The sequence below is a fragment of the Mustelus asterias genome, chromosome 31 (genome assembly GCF_964213995.1).
Source record: "Mustelus asterias chromosome 31, sMusAst1.hap1.1, whole genome shotgun sequence".
Lineage (NCBI taxonomy): Eukaryota > Metazoa > Chordata > Chondrichthyes > Carcharhiniformes > Triakidae > Mustelus > Mustelus asterias.
The window spans coordinates 3931175-3957529 of NC_135831.1; the positions used below are offsets into that span (position 1 = coordinate 3931175).

Consider the following 26355-nt stretch of genomic DNA (forward strand, 5'->3'; position numbering starts at 1 on the left):
GTGTAGAGGGAGCTTTAGTCTGTATCTAACCCCGTGCTGTACCTGTCCTGGGAGTGTTTGATGGGGACAGTGTAGAGGGAGCTTTACTCTGTATCTAACCCCGTGCTGTGCCTGTCCTGGGAGTGTTTGATGGGGGACAGTGTAGAGGGAGCTTTACTCTGTATCTAACCCTGTGCTGTGCCTGTCCTGGGAGTGTTTGATGGGGACAGTGTAGAGGGAGCTTTACTCTGTATCTAACCCCGTGCAGTACCTGTCCTGGGAGTGTTTGATGGGGACAGTGTAGAGGGAGCTTTACTCTGTATCTAACCCCGTGCTGTACCTGTCCTGGGAGTGTTTGATGGGGACAGTGTAGAGGGAGCTTTACTCTGTATCTAACCCCGTGCTGTGCCTGCCCTGGGAGTGTTTGATGGGGGACAGTGTAGAGGGAGCTTTACTCTGTATCTAACCCCGTGCTGTACCTGTCCTGGGAGTGTTTGATGGGGACAGTGTAGAGGGAGCTTTACTCTGTATCTAACCCCGTGCTGTACCTGTCCTGGGAGTGTTTGATGGGGACAGTGTCGAGGGAGCTTTACTCTGTATCTAACCCCGTGCTGTACCTGTCCTGGGAGTGTTTGATGGGGACAGTGTAGAGGGAGCTTTACTCTGTATCTAACCCCGTGCTGTACCTGTCCTGGGAGTGTTTGATGGGGGACAGTGTAGAGGGAGCTTTACTCTGTATCTAACCCCGTGCTGTACCTGTCCTGGGAGTGTTTGATGGGGGACAGTGTAGAGGGAGCTTTACTCTGTATCTAACCCCGTGCTGTACCTGTCCTGGGAGTGTTTGATGGGGACAGTGTAGAGGGAGCTTTACTCCGTATCTCACCCCGTGCTGTACCTGTCCTGGGAGTGTTTGATGGGGAGAGTGTAGAGGGAGCTTTACTCTGTATCTAACCCCGTGCTGTACCTGTCTTGGGAGTGTTTGATGGGGAAAGTGTAGAGGGAGCTTTACTCTGTATCTGACCCCGTGCTGTACCTGTCCTGGGAGTGTTTGATGGGGGACAGTGTAGAGGGAGCTTTACTCTGTATCTAACCCCGTGCTGTACCTGTCCTGGGAGTGTTTGATGGGGGACAGTGTAGAGGGAGCTTTACTCTGTATCTGACCCCGTGCTGTACCTGTCCTGGGAGTGTTTGATGGGGGACAGTGTAGAAGGAGCTTTACTCTGTATCTAACCCCGTGCTGTACCTGTCCTGGGAGTGTTTGATGGGGACAGTGTAGAGGGAGCTTTACTCTGTATCTAACCCCGTGCTGTAGCTGTCCTGGGAGTGTTTGGTGGGGGACAGAATAGACGGAACCTTACTCTGTATCTAACCCCGTGCTGTACCAGTCCTGGGAGTGTTTGATGGGGGACAGTGTAGAGGGAGCTTTACTCTGTATCTAACCCCGTGCTGTACCTGTCCTGGGAGTGTTTGATGGGGACAGTGTAGAGGGAGCTTTACTCCGTATCTCACCCCGTGCTGTAACTGTCCTGGGAGTGTTTGATGGGGAGAGTGTAGAGGGAGCTTTACTCTGTATCTAACCCCGTGCTGTACCTGTCTTGGGAGTGTTTGATGGGGACAGTGTAGAGGGAGCTTTACTCTGTATCTGACCCCGTGCTGTACCTGTCCTGGGAGTGTTTGATGGGGGACAGTGGAGAGGGAGCTTTACTCTGTATCTAACCCCGTGCTGTACCTGTCCTGGGAGTGTTTGATGGGGGACAGTGTAGAGGGAGCTTTACTCTGTATCTAACCCCGTGCTGTACCTGTCCTGGGAGTGTTTGATGGGGGACAGTGTAGAGGGAGCTTTACTCTGTATCTAACCCCGTGCTGTAGCTGTCCTGGGAGTGTTTGGTGGGGGACAGAATAGACGGAACCTTACTCTGTATCTAACCCCGTGCTGTACCAGTCCTGGGAGTGTTTGATGGGGGACAGTGTAGAGGGAGCTTTACTCTGTATCTAACCCCGTGCTGTACCTGTCCTGGGAGTGTTTGATGGGGACAGTGTAGAGGGAGCTTTACTCCGTATCTCACCCCGTGCTGTAACTGTCCTGGGAGTGTTTGATGGGGAGAGTGTAGAGGGAGCTTTACTCTGTATCTAACCCCGTGCTGTACCTGTCTTGGGAGTGTTTGATGGGGACAGTGTAGAGGGAGCTTTACTCTGTATCTGACCCCGTGCTGTACCTGTCCTGGGAGTGTTTGATGGGGGACAGTGTAGAGGGAGCTTTACTCTGTATCTAACCCCGTGCTGTACCTGTCCTGGGAGTGTTTGATGGGGGACAGTGTAGAGGGAGCTTTACTCTGTATCTGACCCCGTGCTGTACCTGTCCTGGGAGTGTTTGATGGGGGACAGTGTAGAGGGAGCTTTACTCTGTATCTAACCCCGTGCTGTAGCTGTCCTGGGAGTGTTTGGTGGGGGACAGAATAGACGGAACCTTACTCTGTATCTAACCCCGTGCTGTACCAGTCCTGGGAGTGTTTGATGGGGGACAGTGTAGAGGGAGCTTTACTCTGTATCTAACACCGTGCTGTACCTGTCCTGGGAGTGTTTGATGGGGGACAGTGTAGAGGGAGCTTTCCTCTGTATCTAACCCCGTGCTGTACCTGTCCTGGGAGTGTTTGATGGGGGACAGTGTAGAGGGAGCTTTACTTTGTATCTAACCCCATGCTGTACCTGTCCTGGGAGTGTTTGATGGGGGACAGTGTAGAGGGAGCTTTACTCTGTATCTAACCCCGTGCTGTACCTGTCCTGGGAGTGATTGATGGGGGCAGTGTAGGGGGAGCTTTACTCTGCATTTAACCCCGTGCTGTACCTGTCCTGGGAGTGTTTGATGGGGGACAGTGTAGTGGGAGCTTTACTCTGTATCTAACCCCGTGCTGTACCTGTCCTGGGAGTGTTTGATGGGGGACAGTGTAGAGGGAGCTTTCCTCTGTATCTAACCCCGTGCTGTACCTGTCTTGGGAGTGTTTGATGGGGGACAGTGTAGAGGGAGCTTTACTCTGTATCTAACCCCGTGCTGTACCTGTCCTGCGAGTGTTTGATGGGGGGCAGTGTAGAGAGAGCTTTACTCTGTATCTAACCCCGTGCTGTACCTGTCCTGGGAGTGTTTGACCGGGGAGAGTGTAGAGGGAGCTTTACTCTGTATCTCACCCCGTGCTGTACCTGTCCTGGGAGTGTTTGATGGGGGACAGTGTAGAGGGAGTTTTACTCTGTATCTAACCCCGTGCTGTACCTGTCGTGGGAGTGTTTGATGGGGGACAGTGTAGAGGGAGATTTACTCTGTATCTAACCCCGTGCTGCACCTGTCCTGGGAGTGTTTGAAGGGAACAATGTAGAGGGTGCTTTACTCTATATCTAACCCCGTGCTGTACCTGTCCTGGGAGTGTTTGATGGGGGGCAGTGTAGAGGGAGCTTTACACTGTATCTAACACCGTGCTGTACCTGTCCTGGGAGTGTTTGTTGGGGGACAGTGTAGAGGGAGCTTTACTCTGTATCTAACACCGTGCTATACCTGTCCTGGGAGTGTTTGATGGGGGACAGTGTAGAGGGAGCTTTACTCTGTATCTAAGCCCGTTCTGTACCTGTCCTGGGAGTGTTTGATGGGGGACAGTGTGGAGGGAGCTTTACTCTGTATCTAACCCCATGCTGTACCTGTCCTGGGAGTGTTTGATGGGGACAGTGTAGAGGGAGCTTTACTTTGTATCTAACCCCGTGCTGTACCTGTCCTGGGAGTGTTTGATGGGGACAGTGTAGAGGGAGCTTTACTCTGTATCTAACCCCGTGCTGTACCTGTCCTGGGAGTGTTTGATGGGGACAGTGTAGAGGGAGCTGTACTCTGTATCTAACCCCGTGCTGTACCTGTCCTGGGAGTGTTTGATGGGGACAGTGTAGAGGGAGCTTTACTCTGTTTCTAACCCCGTGCTGTACCTGTCCTGGGAGTGTTTGATGGGGTACAGTGTGGAGGGAGCTTTACTCTGTATCTAACCCCGTGCTGTACCTGTCCTGGGAGTGTTTGATGGGGACAGTGTTGAGGGAGCTTTACTTTGTATCTAACCCCGTGCTGTACCTGTCCTGGGAGTGTTTGATGGGGACAGTGTAGAGGGAGCTTTACTCTGTTTCTAACCCCGTGCTGTACCTGTCCTGGGAGTGTTTGATGGGGGACAGTGCAGAGGGAGCGTTACTCTGTATCTAACTCCGTGCTGCACCTGTCCTGGGAGTGTTTGATGGGGGACAATGTAGAGGGAGCTGTACTCTGTATCTAACCCCGTGCTGTACCTGTCCTGGGAGTGTTTGATGGGGAACAGTGTAGGGGGAGCTTTACTCTGTATCTAACCCCGTGCTGTACCTGTCCTGGGAGTGTTTGATGGGGACAGTGTAGAGGGAACTTTACTTTGTATCTAACCCCATGCTGTACCTGTCCTGGGAGTGTTTGATGGGGACAGTGTAGAGGGAACTTTACTCTGTATCTAACCCCGTGCTGTACCTGTCCTGGGAGTGTTTGATGGGGGGACAGTGTCGAGGGAACTTTACTCTGTATCTAACCCCGTGCTGTCCCTGTCCTGGGAGTGTTTGATGGGGACAGTGGGATATTGGAATTGTATCTAAACTGTGTGTTGTGTAAAATGGGAACTGTTGCAATCCTCAGCTTGGGAATAAAATTCACGTGAAAATGTATTTTTAAAGCTTGTCTAAACCTGTCTATCGAGTGGGGTTCGGAGACTCCAGTCTCCATCGGGTTGCTTTTGTCCCGAGTCTGGAATAGGGCTGTGTTTATTGCTTTGTTTTTTTGGCTGCAGGTGGATGATTGGGAGTACGCCCAGCTTCAAGAGATGCTTAACCTGGATGAGTGCGTGATCGACCCAGCTCCTTTCAGACTGGTGGAGAAGGAAACACTGTATGAGGTAAAGTGTTGGGCCTTGTCTCAGCTGGTTGGCAATGAACTGTCTGCCTCTCCCCCCGACGTCACGCTCCCTTCTGTCTGAGTGAACAGGTGGAGATGCCGGCGTTGGACTCATCAAGTCATCGAGGTTTCCAGCATAGAAACAGACCCTTCGGCCCAACTTGTCCATGCCAGTCCTTTCCTTTTAATCACTAAGCGAGTCCCAATTGCCCGCATTTGGCCCGTATCCCTCCATACCCATCTTACCTGTTCTGTTCGGCACAGTGGGTTAGCGCTGCTGCCTCACAGCGCCAGGGACCCGGGTTCGATTCCCGGCTTGGGTCACTGTCTGTGTGGAGTTTGCACGTTCTCCCCCCGTGTCTGCATGGGTTTCCTCCGGGTGCTCCGGTTTCCTCCCACACTCCAAAGATGTGCTGGTTAGGGTGCATTGGCCGTGCTAAATTCTCCCTCAGTGTCCAATGATGTGTAGGTTAGGTGTATTGGCCATGTTAAAGTGCCCCTTAGTGTCCAAAGATGTGCAGGTTAGGTGTATTGGCCATGTTAAAGTGCCCCTTAGTGTCCAAAGATGTGCAGGTTAGGTGTATTGGCCATGTTAAAGTGCCCCTTAGTGTCCAAGGATGTGCAGGTTAGGTGTATTGGCCATGTTAAAGTGCCCCTTAGTGTCCAAAGATGTGCAGGTTAGGTGTATTGGCCATGTTAAAGTGCCCCTTAGTGTCCAAAGATGTGCAGGTTAGGTGTATTGGCCATGTTAAATTGCCCCTTAGTGTCGAAAGATATGCAGGTTAGGGGGGATTAGTGGGGTAAATACATGGGGTGACATGGATAGGGTCTGGGTGGGGTACTCTGTTGGAGAGTTGGTGCAGACTTGATGTGGCAAACGGCCTACTTCTGTGCTGTAGGCGTTCTATACCATTGTAACCATCTAAACGCTTTTTTAACACAAAATTGTACCCGCCTCCACTACTGCCTCTGGCAGCTCGTTCCAGACACTCACCACCCTCTGTGTGAAAAGGTTGCCCCTCTGGACCCTTTTGTATCTCTCCCCTCTCACCTTAAACCTATGCCCTCTAGTTTTAGACTCCCCTACCTTTGGGAAAAGAAAGTTAATGTTAAGTTGTATTTATTCATCGCGTTACATTAACACTGCAATGAAGTTACTGTGAAAATCCCCTTGTCGCCACACTCCGGCGCCTGTTCGGGTAACACTGAGGGAGAATTTAGCACGACCAATGCACCTAACCTGCATATGTTTGGACTGTGGGAGGAACTCGGAGCACCCAGAGGAAACCCACGCAGACACGGGGAGAATGTGCAGACTCCACACAGACAGTGACCCAAGCCAGGAATCAAACTCGGATCCCTGGAGCTGTGAGACAACGGTGCTAACCACTGTGCCACCGTGCCGTCCCAGATATTGACTATCTAGCTGATCAAGCCCTTCACTATTTTATAGACCTCTATAAGATCACCACTAAGTCTCCTACACGCCAAGGAAAAAAGGTCCCAGCCTATCCAGCCTCTCCTTATAACTCAAACCATCAAGTCCCGGTATCCTTCGAGTAAATCTTTTCTAGTTTCTAATGCAGTCTTTCCAGTTTAATAATATCCTTTCTTTAATAGGGTGACCAGAACTGCACACAGTATTCCAAGTGCAGCCTTACCAATGTCTTGTACAACTTCAACAAGACGTCCCAATTCCTGTTCAATGTTCTGACCAATGAAACCAAGCATGCCGAATGCCTTCTTCACCACTCTGTCCACCTGTGACTCCACTTTCAAGGAACTATGAACCTGTACCCCTAGCTGGAAACCCCTACCCTCTGGCTGAGCGAACAGGCTTGATGTGGAGATGCCGGCGTTGGACTGGGGTGGGCACAGTAAGAAGTCTCACAACACCAGGTTAAAGTCCAACATGTTTATTTGGAATCACGCGCTGCTCCTTCATCGGGTGAGTGGAGAGATGGGTTCACAAACACGGCATATATACAGACAGAGACACAATTGCAAGATAATGGTTGGAATCTGAGTCCTTTACAGGTAATCAAGTCTTTCCAGGTACAGACAGTGCGAGTGGAGAGAGGGATAATCACAGGTTAAAGAGGGGTGAATTGTCTCAAGCCAGGACAGTTAGTAGGATTTTGCAAGCCCAGGCAAGTCATGGAGGTTAAAGATGGCGTGTCATGACCCCAGGATCCCGGTTGAGGCCATGTGCGGAACTTGGCTATCAGTTTCTGCCTGGCGATTCTGCGTTGTGTGTCTTGAAGGCCGCCTTGGGGAACGCTTACCCGAAGATCGGAGGCTGAATGCCCTTGACTGCTGAAGCGCTCCCCAACAGGAAGGGAACACTCCTGCCTGGTGATTGTCGAGCGGTCTCTATTCAGGCTTGATTACCTATAAAGACTCGCATTGCAACCATTATCTTGCAATTGTGCCTCTGTCTATATATGCCATGTTTGTGAACCCAACTCTCCGCTCATCTGATGAAGGGGCAGCGCTCCGAAAGCTCGTGATTCCAAATAAACCCTGTTGGACTTTAACCTGGTGTTGTGAGACTTCTTACTGAGTGAACTTACTGGGCCAAAGTGGAACCGGTTTTACCACACTCCCAGCTTCGGCCTTCAACTTGTGTTGAGCATGGGGTTGCCAACTCTAGTTAGCCGCATTCCTGGAGGTTCCATCATGTGACCTCCCCATGCATTGCTGCCACACCTCCGGTCTCTCACCATTGGTCACCCAACATAGAGTGTCTTACCTTCCCAGTGCCGATCGGGGAAAGAACATGGCACATATCCTCACTGTTACTCAAGTCAATCATTCCCCCCCCCCGTGTCCAAGTCTAGTTATATCTAATAACTTTGCTATGGTTTAAGTTTTATGAAGCCCACCTGAACCATAAGTTTTGCATCTTGAATTTGGTCAGGGATAGTTGGGGTCTGATGTTGCAGTTGTATAGAACGTTGGTTCGGCCGCATTTGGAATACTGCGCCCAGTTCTGGTCGCCACACTACCAGAAGGACGTGGAGGCTTTAGAGAGAGTGCAGAGGAGGTTTACCAGGATGTTGCCTGATATGGAGGGGCTTAGTTATGAGGAGAGATTGGGTAAACTGGGGTTGTTCTCACTGGAAAGACGGAGAATGAGGGGAGATCTAATAGAGGTGTATAAAATTATGAAAGGCATAGATAGGGTGAACGGTGGGAAGCTTTTTCCCAGATCGGTGGTGACGTTCACGAGGGGTCTTAGGTTCAAGGTGAGGGGGGGGAGGTTTCATCCCCCCCGCTCATCATGAGTGATTTTCATCCTTCCGGAGAACAACAGAATTTCCAAACAACAGGGAGAGAGGGAAAACACTTCTTTTGAGCTTGCTGTTAGAGATAGGATGTATGCGCATTTAGAAAGGAATAAACTCATTAATGATAGTCAGCATGGTTTTGTGAGAGGGAGGTCATGCCTCACTAACCTGGTGGAGTTTTTTGAAGAAGTGACTAGAATGGTTGACGAGGGAAGGGCCGTGGATGTCGTCTATATGGACTTTAGTAAAGCGTTTGACAAAGTCCCTCATGGTAGGTTGGTGCAAAAGGTTGGATCTCATGGGATAAAGGGGGAGGTGGCTAGATGGGTGGAGAACCGGCTTGGTCACAGGAGACGGAGAGTGGTAGTGGAAGGGTCTTTTTCCGGCTGGAGGCCTGTGACTAGTGGTGTTCCGCAGGGCTCTGTATTGGGACCTCTGCTGTTTGTGATTTATATAAACGATCTGGAAGAAGGTGTAACTGGGGTGATCAGTAAGTTTGCGGACGACACAAAAATGGCTGGACTTGCAGATAGTGAGGAACATTGTCAGAGGCTACAGAAGGATATAGATAGGCTGGAAATTTGGGCAAAGAAATGGCAGATGGAGTTCAATCCTGATAAATGCGAAGTGATGCATTTTGGTAGAACTAACGTAAGGGGGAGCTATACGATAAATGGCAGAACCATAAAGGGTGTAGATACGCAGAGGGACCTGGGTGTGCAAGTCCACAGAGCCTTGAAGGTGACGTCACAGGTGGAGAAGGTAGTGAATAAGGCATATGGCATGCTTGCCTTTATAGGACGGGGCATAGAGTATAAAAGTTGGGGTCTGATGTTGCAGTTGTATAGAACGTTGGTTCAGCCACATTTGGAATACTGCGTCCAGTTCTGGTCGCCACACTACCAGAACAAAGAACAAAGAACAATACAGCACAGGAACAGGCCCTTCGGCCCTCCAAGCCCGCGCCGCTCCCCGGTCCAGGATTGAATCCTGAATCCAGGATCCCCGCCCAATTCCAAGAGGAGGCTTTAGAGAGAGTGCAGAGGAGGTTTACCAGGATGTTGCCTGGTATGGAAGGGCTTAGTTATGAGGAGAGATTGTGTAAACTGGGGTTGTTCTCACTGGAAAGACGGAGGATGAGGGGTGACCTAATAGAGGTGTATAAAATTATGAAAGGCATAGATAGGGTGAACAGTGGGAAGATTTTTCCCAGATCGGTGGTGACGTTCACGAGGGGTCATAGGTTTGAGGTGAGGGGGGGGAGGTTTGACACGGATATCAGAAGGACGTATTTTACACAGAGGGTGGTGGGGGCCTGGAATGCGCTGCCGGGCAAGGTGGTGGAGGCGGACACACTGGGAACGTTTAAGACTTATCTAGATAGCTACATGAACGGAGTGGGAATGGAGGGATACAAAAGAATGGTCCAGTTTAGACCAGGGAGCGGCGTGGGCTTGGAGGGCCGAAGGGCCTGTTCCTGTGCTGTATTGTTCTTTGTTCTTTGGATAAGCATGAGATGTTCCACTTCAGGTACTATTCAAGTGACCCACTAGGGAGCTTTCATCAAACAAAGTTTATTTTAGAATATAGTTAACATGTATAATAAGAAAATTGTCTGACAACACCAGGTTAAAGTCCAACAGGTTTATTTGGTAGCACGAGCTTTCGGACCGCTGCCCCTTCATCAGGTGAGTGAAGGAGCAGCGCTCCGAAAGCTTGTGCTACCAAATAAACCTGTTGGACTTTAACCTGGTGTTGTGAGGCTACTTTCTGTGCCCACCCCAGTCCAACGCCGGCAACTCCACATCATGAGTAAGAAAATGAGCAAGAACAAAGAACAAAAGAAGATTACAGCACAGGAACAGTCCCTTCGGCCCTCCAGGCCTGCACCGATCATGCTGCCCGACTGAGCTAAAACCCCCTACTCAAAGAACAAAGCAAATGACAGCACAGGAACAGGCCAAGAACTTTTACCAATTGCAAACAAAAACAAAACTACCATGATAATGTAACAAAGATATCTACGATGTCCCAATCCCACAGACAAAAGACCCTTTTCACAGGTTTAACACAGCACAGACTAATGCTCACGTGATACTGGGATCGAGGCCGTTAGTTGAATTCTGCGGCCAAATGCTCTTGAGCCTCAGAACTGTTTGAGGACAAGGCAGCTTCTCAAAACACCAGAGAGAGACTCTGATCCAGCCCCCAACAGCAGCAGATTTTCACCCTTCAGGAGAACAACAGAATTTCCAAAAAACAGGGAGAGAGGGAAAACACTTCTTTTGAGCTTGTTGTCCCTTCTAAAACTCAACTGCAGCTCAGAACAAAGAGCAAAGAAAAGTACATTGCAGGAACAGGCCCTTCGGCCCTCCAGCCCTGTGTTGATCAATATGCCTGCCTAAACTAAAACCGTACGCACTTACGGAATCGGAATCCTTCCATTCCCATCCTATTCATGTATTTGTCTAGTTGCCCCTTAAATGCCGCTATCGTACCCGCTCCCACCACCTCCCCGGGCAGCGCCTTCCAGACATTCACCACCCCCCCCCCCCCCCCCCCCCCCCCCCCCACCTCTGTTTAAAAAAAAAATCTGCCTCACACATAGGATCTGGTGCGGCAACAAGAATCTCTCCCTCAATGTCAACAAAACGAAGGAGATTGTCATCGACTTCAGGAAGCGTAAAGGAGAACATGCCCTGTCTACATCAACGGGGACAAAGTAGAAAGGGTCGAGAGCTTCAAGTTATTAGGTGTCCAGATCACCAACAACCTGCCCTGGTCCCCCCCATGCCGACACTATAGTTAAGAAAGCCCCACCAACGCCTCTACTTTCTCAGAAGACTAAGGAAATTTGGCATGTCAGCTACGACTCTCACCAACTTTTACAGATGCCCCATAGAAAGCATTCTTTCTGGTTGTATCATAGCTTGGTATGGGCTCCTGCTCTGCCCAAGACCGCAAGGAACTACAAAGGGTCGTGAATGTAGCCCAATCCATCACGCAAACCAGCCTCCAATCCATTGACTCTATCTACACTTCCCACTGCCTCGGGAAAAGCAGCCAGCATAATTAAGGACCCCAACGCACCCCCGGACATTCTCCCTTCCACCTTCTTCCTTCGGGAAAAAGATACAAAAGTCTGAGATCACGTACCAACCGACTCAAGAACAGCTTCTTCCCTGCTGCCATCAGACTTTTGAATGGACCTACCTCGCATTAAGCTGATCTTTCTCTACACCCTAGCTATGACTGTAACACTACATTCTGCACTCTCTCCTTTCCTTCTCTATGAAGGGTATGCTTTGTCTGTATAGCGCACAAGAAACAATACTTTTCACTGTATCCCAATACATGTGACAATAATAAATCAAATCAAATCCTTCCCCCCTATGTACTCTATGAACGGTATGCTTTGTCTGTATAGCGCACAAGAAACAATACTTTTCACTGTATCCCAATACATGTGACAATAATAAATCAAATCAAAATCCTCTCAACTTTTTCCCGCCCACCTTAAACCTGTGCCCCCTAGTAATTGACTCTTCCACCCTGGGGGAAAAAGCTTCTGACTATCCACTCTGTCCATGCCCCTCATAATCTTGTAGACTTCTTTCGCCCCTCAACCTCCGTCGTTCCAGTGAGAACAAACCAATTTTCTCCAACCTCTCCTCATAGCTAATACCCTCCATACCAGGCAACATCCTGGTAAACCTCTTCTGTACCCTCTCCAAAGCCTCCACATCCTTCTGGTAGCGTGGCGACCAGAATTATAGACAATATTCCAAATGAGGCCTAACTCAGGTTCTGTGCAGCTGCAGCCTGACCTGACAATTTTTATACTCAATGCTGAATTTCAGGAACTAAAAATGAAACCTGAATCTCACTGGGGAAAGAGCAACCTCTCCAAAAACTAATGACCATCTTCCTAACAGTGCAGGAGCGTAAAACTAATCCCAGAATGAACACAAACAACGCCATTTAAACCACTTGACTCACAATAAAAAGACTCAGTGTGGTCAGCCCAGCAACATAGACATCAGCCAAGGCTATGAGCTGAGAAACACTAATTGTTTGAGCTGCAGAGATCATGATTTAAAAAAAACCATCTCTTAAAGGTACACTCACGTCACAACTTCCAACGTTCAAAGAAACTGATGTCAAACCTTCAACGACTTTCTTGCCGTGAGTAGGAGACGCATCCTTAAACCTTGGAGACACCAGGACAATCATGATAAATGGCAACCCCTCCCCTCGATCTCTGCTGGGGGGGTGGTCTCGCTGCACTTGAGGGAGGGAAAGGGGATCACCCTGGTTGCCGTCCAGTTACGCTGCATCCTAGTCTCTTACTGTGGGCAATAAGGCAAAGGACTGGATTCCAGCCTGGCCTCTCCAGTTGAACTGTGTAAGAATATAAGGAGTGGGAGCTGCAGGAATCCATTTGGACCCCATCGCTGAATCCCCCCACTATCAACGTCCTGGGGGGGGTTATCATTGACCAGAAACTGAACTGGACCCAACCGTATAAATACTGTGGCTACCAGAGCAGGTCAGAGACTGGGGAATCCTGCGGAGAGTAACTCACCTCCTGACTCCCCCCAAAGCCTGTCCGTCATCTACAAGGACACAAGTCAGGAGTGGGATGGAACACTCCCCACTTGCCTGGATGGGTGCGGCTCCCAACAACATTCGAGAAGCTCGACACCATCCAGGACAAAGTCACTTGATTGGCCCCCCATCCACAAACATTCATAGAATCGTAGAATCCTGACAATGCAGAAGGAGACCATTTGGCCCATCGAGTCTGCACCGACCACAATCCCACCCAGGCCCTATCCTCGCTTCGTTACCCTGCTAATTCCTCCAACACATCTCATCCCGGGACCCCAAGTATTTAGCATGTCCACTCAACGTAACCAGCACTTCTTTCGGGACTGGGGGATGAAACCGGAGCACCCGGAGGAAACCCACGCAGACACGGGGAGAACGTGCAGACTCCGCACAGTGACCCAAGGCCTGGAATCGAACCCAGGTCCTTGGAGCTGTGAGGCAGCAGTGCTAACCCACTGTGCCATCACGCCACCGCTCACTCTCTCCAGCTCTGACGCACAGTGGCAGCTGTGTGTACCATCTACAAGATGCGCTGCAGCGACTCTTCAAAGGCTCCTTTAACAGCACCTTTGAAAACCTGGTGAGCTCCACCATCCAGAAGGACATGGGAACACCACCACCTGGAAATTCCCCTCCAAGCCACTCACCACCCTGACTTGGAAGCATACCACCATTCCTTCACCGTCCCTGGGTCAAAATCCTAAAACTCTCTCTAACAGCACGGTGGGTTCCAAAAGGCGGCTCATCACCACCTTCTCAAGGGGTAGTTAGGGATGGGCAAGAATTGTTGAGGCCATTTGGCCCATCGAGTCTGCACCGACCACAATCCCACCCAGGCCCTATCCTCGCTTCGTTACCCTATTCCGGTAACCTCACATATTTACCCTGCTGATCCCCCTGACACTAAGGGGCAATTTAGCATGGCCAATCCACCCAACCTGCACATCTTTGGACTGTGGGAGGAAGCCGGAGCACCCGGAGGAAACCCATGCAGACACGGGGGGGGGAGAAGGTACAAACTCCGCGCAGGCAGTGACCCAAGCCGGGAATCGAACCCGGGTCCCCGGCGCTGTGAGGCGGCAGTGCTAACCCGCTGTGCCACTAAACTAAACTGAAAGAAAACTTTGAACTGGGCATCTGCAGAGATTCAGTACATGGAGGGAACATCTTATTGCTGATTTAAGAACATAAGAAATAGGAGCAGGAGTAGGCCATCTAGCCCCTCGAGCCTGCCCCGCCATTCAATAAGATCATGGCTGATCTGACGTGGATCAGTACCACTTACCCGCCTGATCCCCATAACCCTTAATTCCCTTACCGATCAGGAATCCATCCATCCGCGCTTTAAACATATTCAGCGAGGTAGCCTCCACCACCTCAGTGGGCAGAGAATTCCAGAGATTCACCACCCTCTGGGAGAAGAAGTTCCTCCTCAACTCTGTCTTAAACCGACCCCCCTTTATTTTGAGGCTGTGTCCTCTAGTTTTAACTTCCTTACTAAGTGGAAAGAATCTCTCCGCCTCCACCCTATCCAGCCCCCCGCATTATCTTATAAGTCTCCATAAGATCCCCCCTCATCCTTCTAAACTCCAACGAGTACAAACCCAATCTCCTCAGCCTCTCCTCATAATCCAAACCCCTCATCTCCGGTATCAACCTGGTGATTTCCTTGGTCTGAGCTTACCTTTCTTTAGTGCTTTTGCATTTCCAGAGACTGGGTTAACCTCAGTATCTCCTGGTCACTTCAACCAAAAAGATATAACAGTATGTCCAGCGATGCAGCAGACAGCTTGTACAGGGTACATCAACTGTACACTGCTTTCACCTACTGTACAATCTCAGCATCTGAGAGGTTTGATATTCTCCCCTCTCTGCTGAGTTTCACTGACCAGACCGATTTTTAAAATATGATTTGATTTATTATTGTCACATGTATTGGGATACAGTGAAAAGTATTGTTTCTTGCGCGCTATACAGACAAAGCATACCGTTCATAGAATACATAGGGGAGAAGGATTTGATTTATTATTGTCACATGTATTGGGATACAGTGAAAAGTATTGTTTCTTGCGCGCTATACAGACAAAGCATACCGTTCATAGAGTACATAGGGGAGAAGGATTTGATTTATTATTGTCACATGTATTGGGATACAGTGAAAAGTATTGTTTCTTGCGCGCTATACAGACAAAGCATACCGTTCATAGAGTACATAGGGGAGAAGGATTTGATTTATTATTGTCACATGTATTGGGATACAGTGAAAAGTATTGTTTCTTGCGCGCTATACAGACAAAGCATACCGTTCATAGAGAAGGAAAGGAGAGGGTGCAGAATGTAGTGTTACAGTCATAGCTCGGGTGTAGAGAAAGATCAGCTTAATGCGAGGTAGGTCCATTCAAAAGTCTGACAGCAGCAGGGAAGAAGCTATTCTTGAGTTCGGTTGGTACGTGACCTCAGACTTTTGTATCTTTTTCCCGACGGGAGAAGGTGGAAGAGAGAATGTCTGGGGTGCGTGGGGGATCCTTGATTATGCTGGCTGCTTTTCCCCGAGGCAGCGGGAAGTGTAGACAGAGTCAATGGATGGGAGGCTGGTTTGCGTGATGGATTGGGCTACATTCACGACCTTTTGTTGATCCTTGCGGTCTTGGGCAGAGCAGGAGCCCCAGACCAAGCTGTGATACACCCAGAAAGAATGCTTTCTATGGGGCATCTGTAAAAGTTGGTGAGAGTCGTAGCTGACATGCCAAATTTCCTTAGTCTTCTGAGAAAGTAGAGGCGTTGGTGGGGCTTTCTTAACTATAGTGTCGGCGTGGGGGGGACCAGGACAGGTTGTTGGTGATCTGGAGACCTAAAATCCTGAAGCTCTCGACCCTTTCTACTTCGTCCCTGTTGATGTAGACAGGGGCATGTTCTCCTTTACGCTTCCTGAAGTCGGTGACAATCTCCTTCGTTTTGTTGACATTGAGGGAGAGATTATTGTTGCCGCACCAGTTCACCAGATTCTCTATCTCATTCCTGTACTCTGTCTCGTCATTGTTTGAGATCCGACCCACTACGGTGGTGTCGTCAGCAAACTTGAGTTGGAGGGGAATTTGGCCACACAGTCATAGGTGTATAAGGAGTATAGTAGGGGGCTGAGAACACAGCCTTGTGGGGCACCGGTGTTGAGGATGATCGTGGAGGAGGAGTTGTTGCCTATCCTTACTGAGTGTTGTCTGTGGGTTTGGAAGTTCAGGATAGAGTCGCAGAGATGGGGGTTGGAGTAGGTTACAGAGATCGGGAGCGGGGAGTGGCCAAGGAGGGATTTGGAAGCAAGGATGAGAATTGCAAAGCGGAGGTGCTGCCAGACCAGGAGCTGAGGCGGAGGGGGGTGGCGGAGGGGGGTGGCGGGGGGGCGGGGGGCGGGGGAGTGGGGGGAGGGGGTGGGGGGGGGGGGAGCTGGTGGTCAGTAAAGGGGCGATGGGTCGATGGGTCGATGGGGACTAGGCAGCAGGGTCCTGGATGAGCCGGACTGATGGGTTGGGTTGTAGATGGGACACGAGCCCAGTGCTTTTCGGAATAGTCCCAGAGGCAGTCAATCCAAGTCGCACGCAGATTCTGAATAATCCAAACTATTTTTAAAAACAGAATAATATAATAGGACTCCTTTGATTCCAGTGTTATGACCTCTTCAATCTCCTGGGACTGCGGATTGCCTACGTGACCTCCACTGGAAGACTGGTTGGCGTGGTCGCACTGAAAGAGGTACGGGGACTTCTGTATCCCTCGCCAGCCCGTGACTCTTACAGGGGGCCTGCTTTGAGCCGTATGGGTTAAAGAGCCAGTGCTGTACCCCAGTGTTATACAGTGACAGACCCGTCCCCACCAGTACTGTACCCCAGTGTTATACAGCGACAGACCCGTCCCCACCAGTACTGTACCCCAGTGTTATACAGAGACAGACCCGTCCCCACCAGTACTGTACCCCAGTGTTATACAGCGACAGACCCGTCCCCACCAGTACTGTACCCCAGTGTTATACAGCGACAGACCCATCCCCACCAGTACTGTACCCCAGTGTTATACAGTGACAGACCCGCCCCCACCAGTACTGTACCCCAGTGTTATACAGCGACAGACCCGTCCCCACCAGTACTGTACCCCAGTGTTATACAGTGACAGACCCGTCCCCACCAGTACTGTACCCCAGTGTTATACAGTGACAGACCCGTCCCCACCAGTACTGTACCCCAGTGTTATACAGTGACAGACCCGTCCCCACCAGTACTGTACCCCAGTGTTATACAGTGACAGACACGTCCCCACCAGTACTGTACCCCAGTGTTATACAGCGACAGACCCGTCCCCACCAGTGCTGTACCCCAGTGTTATACAGTGACAGACCCGTCCCCACCAGTACTGTACCCCAGTGTTATACAGCAACAGACCAGTCCCCACCAGTACTGTACCCCAGTGTTATACAGCGACAGACCCATCCCCACCAGTACTGTACCCCAGTGTTATACAGCGACAGACCCATCCCCACCAGTACTGTACCCCAGTGTTATACAGTGACAGACCCGTCCCCACCAGTACTGTACCCCAGTGTTATACAGCGACAGACCCGTCCCCACCAGTACTGTACCCCAGTCTTATACAGAGACAGACCCATCCCCACCAGTATTGTACCCCAGTGTTATACAGTGATAGACCCGTCCCCACCAGTACTGTACCCCAGTGTTATACAGTGATAGACCCGTCCCCACCAGTACTGTATCCCAGTGTTATACAGTGATAGACCCGTCCCCACCAGTACTGTACCCCAGTGTTATACAGTGACAGACCCGTCCCCACCAGTACTGTACCCCAGTGTTATACAGCGACACACCAGTCCCCACCAGTACTGTACCCCAGTGTTATACAGTGACAGACCCGTCCCCACCAGTACTGTACCCCAGTGTTATACAGCGACAGACCCGTCCCCACCAGTACTGTACCCCAGTGTTATACAGCGACACACCAGTCCCCACCAGTACTGTACCCCTGTGTTATACAGTGACAGACCCATCCCCACCAGTACTGTACCCCAGTGCTATACAGCGACAGACCCGTCCCCACCAGTACTGTACCCCAGTGTTATACAGTGACAGACCCGTCCCCACCAGTACTGTACCCCAGTGTTATACAGTGACAGACCCGTCCCCACCAGTACTGTACCCCAGTGTTATACAGCGACAGACCCGTCCCCACCAGTACTGTACCCCAGTGTTATACAGTGACAGACCCATCCCCACCAGTACTGTACCCCAGTGTTATACAGTGACAGACCCGTCCCCACCAGTACTGTACCCCAGTGCTATACAGCGACAGACCCGTCCCCACCAGTACTGTACCCCAGTGTTATACAGTGACAGACCCGTCCCCACCAGTACTGTACCCCAGTGTTATACAGCGACAGACCCGTCCCCACCAGTACTGTACCCCAGTGCTATACAGCGACAGACCCGTCCCCACCAGTACTGTACCCCAGTGTTATACAGTGACAGACCCATCCCCACCAGTACTGTACCCCAGTGTTATACAGCGACAGACCCGTCCCCACCAGTACTGTACCTCAGTGTTATACAGCGACAGACCCGTCCCCACCAGTACTGTACCCCAGTGTTATACAGCGACAGACCTGTCCCCACCAGTGCTGTACCCCAGTGTTATACAGCGACAGACCCGTCCCCACCAGTGCTGTACCCCAGTGTTATACAGTGACAGACCCATCCCCACCAGTACTGTACCCCAGTGTTATACAGTGACAGACCCATCCCCACCAGTACTGTACCCCAGTGTTATACAGTGACAGTCCCGTCCCCACCAGTACTGTACCCCAGTGTTACACAGTGACAGACCCGTCCCCACCAGTACTGTACCCCAGTGTTATACAGCGACAGACCTGTCCCCACCCGTGCTGTACCCCAGTGTTATACAACGACAGACCCGTCCCCACCAGTACTGTACCCCAGTGTTATACAGTGACAGACCCATCCCCACCAGTACTGTACCCCAGTGTTATACAGTGACAGTCCCGTCCCCACCAGTACTGTACCCCAGTGTTACACAGTGACAGACCCGTCCCCACCAGTACTGTACCCCAGTGCTATACAGCGACAGACCCGAACCCACCAGTACTGTACCCCAGTGTTATACAGCGACAGACCCGTCCCCACCAGTACTGTTCCCCAGTGTTACACAGTGACAGACCCATCCCCACCAGTACTGTACCCCAGTGTTATACAGTGACAGACCCGTCCCCACCAGTACTGTACCCCAGTGTTATACAGTGACAGACCCGTCCCCACCAGTACTGTACCCCAGTGTTACACAGTGACAGACCCATCCCCACCAGTACTGTACCCCAGTGTTATACAGTGACAGACCCGTCCCCACCAGTACTGTACCCCAGTGTTATACAGTGACAGACCCGTCCCCACCAGTACTGTACCCCAGTGCTATACAGCGACAGACCCGTCCCCACCAGTACTGTACCCCAGTGCTATACAGCGACAGACCCGTCCCCACCAGTACTGTATCCCAGTGTTATACAGTGACAGACCCGTCCCCACCAGTACTGTATCCCAGTGTTATACAGTGACAGACCCGTCCCCACCAGTACTGTACCCCAGTGTTATACAGTGACAGACCCGTCCCCACCAGTACTGTAGCCCAGTGTGCAGCTGAAGGCCTGGCACTTTGTCACCTGTCTTCCTTTCCCCCCGGCAGCTCAAGGCGGCAGTTGAGAGTTGTGTGAAGGGAACTTCCACCCGGGGGAGCTCAGCGAAGGATGAGAACCTCTGTCAGAACCTCACCCTGATGCACAACGAAGGGGCCAAGGACAACTGAAGCGGGAAGGGGGGCGGTGAATGCGGAGATTCCCGGAGGCTGGGATCTGCCCGGCAGTCTGCCCTCGGTGCCCCCACTGCCTCACCATCAATGCGCCCTCTCTTTGGCACGGGCAACCGGCACAAAGCCAGAGAGAACCACCTTGTAACGGATCTGTAGCTCACCTTCGGATAGCTTCGCTATTCTGCACTGCTCATCCAAACCCCTCACCCCATGTCTGTATCCTCTTCCAATTGGAGACTACACCCTCCCCCTAAACACCCCCTTCCCCCTCTGCACCACACCTCCCTTCATAGAAACTAGGAGCAGGAGGAGGCCATTCGGCCCTTCCAGCCTGTTCCGCCGTTCATTACGATCATGGCTGATCATCCAATTCAATATCCTGACCTCCCCACCTCCTCCTCCCCCGTCATATCCCCTTGACCCCCCCCCAAGACCTATATCACCCTGAAGCCGGCAGTTGTGCCTTCAGCCATCTGAGTTCTAAATGCCCAGAGATTGTTTTGAATTTCTCTGAGAGATGCGAGTGAGGTGTAAGTTGTTGTTGTCGTGGCCTGCTGTTCTTCCTCCCTCCACATGGCGGCACCGTTGCCTCCAAAGCACTGCAACAGTGTCCCTCATTCTCCAGATCTAACGTCGAACCCCGACGGTGCAGAAGGAGGCCATTCGGCCCTTCGAGTCTGCACCGACTCTTCACAGAGGGTCTCGCCCAGGCCCTGTCCCCGTAACCCCATGGATTTACCCCCTAACCTGCACATCTTTGGACACTAAGAGGCAATTTAGCACGGCCAACCCACCTAACCTGCACATCTTTGGACACTAAGAGGCAATTTAGCACGGCCAATCCACCTAACCTGCACATCTTTGGACACTAAGAGGCAATTTAGCATGGCCAATCCACCTAACCTGCACATCTTTGGACACTAAGGGGCAATTTAGCACGGCCAATCCACCTAACCTACACATCTTTGGACACTAAGGGGCAATTTAGCATGGCCAATCCACCTAACCTACACATCTTTGGACACTAAGGGGCAATTTAGCATGGCCAATCCACCTAACCTACACATCTTTGGACACTAAGAGGCAATTTAGCATGGCCAATCCACCTAACCTGCACATCTTTCGGACTGTGGGAGGAAACTGGAGCACCTGGAGGAAACCCACGCAGACACGGGGAGAATGTGCAGACTCCACACAGACAGTGACCCAAGCTGGGAATCGAACCCGGGTCCCTGGCGCTGTGAGGCAGCAGTGCTAACCCACCGTGCTGCCCATATGGCTGGTCCAGTTAGGTTTCTGGTCGATCCTGACCACCCCTTCCCTCACCTGCACCAGGATGTTGATGGTGGGGGATTCAGCAGTGGTTACACAAAGAACAATACAGTACAGGAACAGGCCCTCCGGCCCTCCAAGCCTGCGCCACTCATGTGCCCAACTCGACCATTCGTTTGTATCCCTCTATTCCCAGTCTGTCCATGTGGCTTTCTAGATAAGCCTTAAACGATCCCAGCGTGTCCGCCTCAATCACCTTGCTTGGCAGTGCATTCCAGGCCCCCACCGCCCTCTGTGTAAAATACATCCCCCTGACATCTGTGTTGAACCTTGCCCCCGCTCACCTTGAATCCGTGACCCCTTGTGTTCGTCACCTCCGACCTGGGGAAAAGCTTCCCACTGTTCACCCTATCTATGCCCTTCATAATTTTATACACCTCTATCAGGTCGCCCCTCATCCTCCATCTTTCCAGGGAGAACAACCCCAGTTTACCCAATCTCTCCCCATAGCTAAGACCCTCCATACCAGGCAATTGAATTTTGAAGGGGAAGTGGTTAGTTTCTCCCCTGTTTATACCGTGCGCTAGAGCACTCTGTCGACAGAGTCTATTCAAAAGATACCAATGACTTACAGCAAACTGCACCGATAAACAAAACCACAGCAAGGTCTCCTGATAAATGCAGGGAGATTTCTACAGCAAAAGTAAAGTTTATTTTTAGTCACAAGTAAGGTCAACACTGCAATGAAGTTACTGCGAAATCCCCCTAGTCGCCCCACACTCCGGTGCCTGTTCGGGCCGATACACCCTAACCAGCACGTCTTTCGGACTGTGGGAGGAAACCGGAGCACCCGGAGGAAACCCACGCAGACACGGGGGAGAACGTGCAAACTCCACACAGTGACCCGAGGCCGGGAATCGAACCCGGGTCCCTGGTGCCGTGAGGCAGCAGTGCTAACCCACTGTGCCACCGTGCCGCCCCAGTGCAGTGCAAAATGCAGTGAGTGAAAAGTAGATACTTAATACAAGAAAAATACAATAACATCCTGCGTGTAGCGTCAATCACAATCACTTAGAATCCCTACAGTACAGAAAGAGGCCATTCGGCCCATCGAGTCTGCACCGACCACAATCCCACCCAGGCCCTACCCCCATATCCCGACATATTTACCCACTAATCCCTCTAACCTACGCATCTCAGGACACTAAGGGGCAATTTTAGCACGGCCAATCAACCTAACCCACACATCTTTCGGACTGTGGGAGGAAACCGGAGCACCCGGAGGAAACCCACGCAGACACGAGGAGAATGTGCAAACTCCACACAGACAGTGACCCGAGCCGGGAATCGAACCCCGGTCCCTGGAGCTGTGAAGCAGCAGTGCTAACCACTGTGCTACCGTGTTGCCCTTGCAGCCTCAGAGTCTCCAGACACGATTTACAGGAATGGTGGCTGCCTCTAAGTTCGACGTATCATTCTGATTTTGTGCTCGTTTTGCAAACCTGAGATGTACAAAATCCTGACCACTTAATAAAAATTATATTTAAATATGAAAAATGATTATGGTGCAACAGACATGAAAGGAAATGGACATCTGTTTAATTTTCCACTGGATAATGAAGTACTGGATTTTAAAACATGTGGAACTCTAAAATTCTGATTTGATTTATTATTGTCACATGTATTGGGATACAGTGAAAAGTATTGTTTCTTGCGCGCTATACAGACAAAGCATACCGTTCATAGAGTACATAGGGGAGAAGGATTTGATTTATTGTTGTCACATGTATTGGGATACAGTGAAAAGTATTGTTTCTTGCGCGCTGTACAGACAAAGCATGCTGTTCATAGAGAAGGAAAGGAGAGAGTGCAGAATGTAGTGTTACAGTCATAGCTAGGGTGTAGAGAAAGATCAACTTAATCATAGAATCCCTACAGTGCAGAAAGAGGCCATTTGGCCCATTGAGACTGCACCGACCACAATCCCACCCAGGCCCTATCCCCATATCCCTACATATTTACCCACAAACCCCTCTAACCTATGCATCCCGGGACACGAAGGGGCAATTTAGCATGGCCAATCAACCTAGCCCGCACATCTTTGGACTGTGGGAGGAAACCGGAGCAACCGGAGGAAACCCACACAGACATGGGGAGAATGTGCAAACTCCGCACAGACAGTGACCCGAGCCGGGAATCGAACCCAGGTCCCTGGAGCTGTGAAGCAGCAGTGCTAACCCACTGTGCTACCGTGCCGCCCTTAACGCGAGGTAGGTCCATTCAAATGTCTGACAGCAGCAGGGAAGAAGCTGTTCTTGAGACGGTTGGTGCGTGACCTCAGACTTTTGTATTTTTTTCCTGACGGAAGAAGGTGGACGAGAGAATGTCCGGGGTGCGTGGGGTCCTTGATTATGCTGGCTGCTTTTCCCGAGGCAGCGGGAAGTGTAGACGGAGTCAATGGAAAATTGACTGGATGAAAATAATCTATTTCCCTTAGCGGAGAGGTTAGTGACCAGGGGGCAGAGATTTAAAATCACTGGTTGAAGGATGACAGGGAAGATAGGATTACCAGCTGTGATTAGTTTCTTTAGTAGCATCACAAGTCGGCTTACATTAACACTGCAATGAAGTTACTGTGAAAATCCCCCTAGTCGCCACACTCCGGCGCCTTTTCGGGTAACACTGAGGGGGAATTTAGCAGGGCCAATTCACCCGAACCAGCACGTCTTTCAGACTGTGGGAGGAAACTGGAGCACCCGGAGGAAACCCACGCAGACACGGGGAGAACGTGCAGACTCCACACAGACAGTGACCCAAGCCGGGAATCGAACCCGTATCTCTGACGCTGTGAGACAGCAGTGCTAACCCGCTGTGCCTCCCCGGTGTGAACGAAGAACAAAGAACAAAGAAAATTACAGCACAGGAACAGGCCCTTCGGCCCCTCCAAGCCCGCACCGACCATGCTGCCCGACTGAACTAAAACCCCCGACCCTTCCGGGGACCATATCCCTCTATTCCCATCCTATTCATGTATTTGTCAAGACGCCCCTTAAAAGTCACTATCGTATCCGCTTCCACTACCTCCCCCGGCAGCGAGTTCCAGGCACCCACCACCCTCTGTGTAAAAAAATCTGCCTCGCTCATCTCCTTTAAACCTTGCCCCCTCGCACCTTAAACCTGTGCCCCCTAGTAATTGACTCTTCCACCCTGGGGAAAGCTTCTGACTACCCACTCTCCATGCCCCTCATAATCTTGTAGACTTCTATCAGGTCGCCCCTCAACCTCCGTCATTCCAGTGAGAACAAACCAAGTTTCTCCAACCTCTCCTCATAGCTAATGCCCTCCATACCAGGCAACATCCTGGTAAATCTTTCCTGTACCCTCTCCAAAGCCTCCACATCCTTCTGGTAGTGTGGCGACCAGAATTGAACTCTATATTCCAAGTGCGGCCCAACTAAAGTTCTATAAAGCTGAAACATGACTTGCCAATTTTTAAACTCAATACCCCGGCCGATGAAGGCAAGCGTGCCGTCTGCCTTCTTGACTACCTTCTCTCCCTGCGTTGCCACTTTTAGTGACCTGTGTACCTGTACACACACATCCCTCTGCCTATCAATACTCTTTAGGGTGCTGCCATTCACTATATATTTCCTATCTGTATTAATCCTTCCAAAATTACCTCACATTTGTCCAGATTAAACTCCATCTCCCATCTCTCCACCCAAGTCTCCAACCGATCTATATCCTGCTGTATCCTCTGATGGTCCTCATCGCTATCCCCAATTCCACCAACCTTACTAATCAAACTTGCTCATCAAACCAGTTACATTTTCCTCCAAATCATTTATATATATTACAAACAGCAACGGTCCTAGCACTGATCCCTGAGGAACACCACTTGCCACAGCCCTCCATTCAGAAACGCACCCTTCCACTACTACCCTCTGTCTTTCTTTGACCGAGCCAGTTTTGTATCCACATTGCCAGCTCACCTCTGATCCCGTGCGACTTCACCTTCTGTACCAGTCTGCCATGAGGGCCCTTGTCAAAGATTTACTGAAGTCCACGTAGACAACATCCACTGCCCTACCCTCATCAATCATCTTTGTCACTTCCTCGAAAAATTCGATCAAGTTAGTGAGACGCGACCTCCCCTTCACAAAACCATGTTGCCTCTCACAAATACGTCCACTTATTTCCAAGTGGGAGTAAATCCTATCTTGAAAATCGTCTCCAATAATTTCCCTGCCACTGATGTGAGGCTCACCGGCCTGTAATTACCTGGATTATCCTTGCTACCCTTCTTAAACAAAGGAACAACATTGGCTATTCTCCAATCCTCTGGGACCTCCCCTGTAGCCAGTGAGGATATCAAGATTTGCCTCAAGCAACTTCCTCCCTTGCCTCTCTCAGTATTCTGGGGTATATCCCATCAGGCTCTGGGGACTTGTCTACCTTAATGTTTCTCAAGAACCCCAATACCTCCTCTTTTTTTGATCTCAACGTGACTCAAACTATCTACACACCCTTCCCCAGACTCATCATCCACCAAGTCCTTCTCGTTGGTGAATATTGACGCAAAGTACTCATTTAATACCTCACCCATTTCATCTGTCTCCAAATTCCCTCCCCTGTCCTTGAGTGGGCCAACCCTCTCCCTGGCTACCCTCTTGCTCTTTATGTATGTATAAAAAACCTTGGGATTTTCCTTAACCCAACTGGCCAATGACTTTTCGTGACCCCTTTTAGCTCTCCTTACTCCTTGCTTAAATTTCTTTCTACTTTCCTTGTATTCCACACTTACTTCGTGTGTTCCCAGCCTCCAAGCCTTGACAAATGCTTCCTTTTTCTCTTTGACCAGGCTCACAATATCTCTCGTTATCCAAGGTTCCCGAAACTTGCCATATTTATCCTTCATCCTTACAGGAATGTGCCGGTCTTGAATCCCTATCAACTTACACTTGAAAGCCTCCCACATGCCAGATGTTGATTTGCCCTCAAACATCTGCCCCCAATCTACATTCTTCAGCTCCTGCCTAATATTGTTGTAATTAGCCTTCCCCCAATTTAGCACCTTAACTTGAGGACTACACTTATCTTTATCCATCAGTACCTTAAAGCTTATTGAATTGTGATCACTGTTCACGAACTGCTCCCCTCCTGAAACATCGACCACCTGACTGGGCTCATTGCCCAATACCAGGTCCAGTATGGCCCCTCCCCTTGTTGGACTATCTACATAGTGTTTCAATAAGCTCTCCTGGATGCTCCTTACAAACTCTGTCCCATCCACGCCCCTAGCACTAAGTGAGTCCCAGTCAATATAGGAGAAGTTAAAATCTCCCACCACGACAACCCTGTTACTTTTACACCTTGCCAAAATCTGTCTACATA

The 26355-nt window shown here is 50.5% G+C and overlaps 1 protein-coding gene across 1 annotated transcript in view; it reads left to right on the plus strand.

The window, feature by feature from the left end:
• LOC144481695 (chloride channel protein ClC-Kb-like) overlaps positions 1–19686 on the plus strand; it is a 107627-nt gene extending 87941 nt beyond the window's left edge. The window contains exons 21-23 of the mRNA XM_078200832.1: positions 4809–4913; positions 16474–16560; positions 19567–19686. Coding sequence (XP_078056958.1) covers positions 4809–4913; positions 16474–16560; positions 19567–19686 — 312 coding nt within the window. The remainder of the gene's footprint in view (positions 1–4808; positions 4914–16473; positions 16561–19566) is intronic.
• Positions 19687–26355: the final 6669 nt, after the last annotated feature.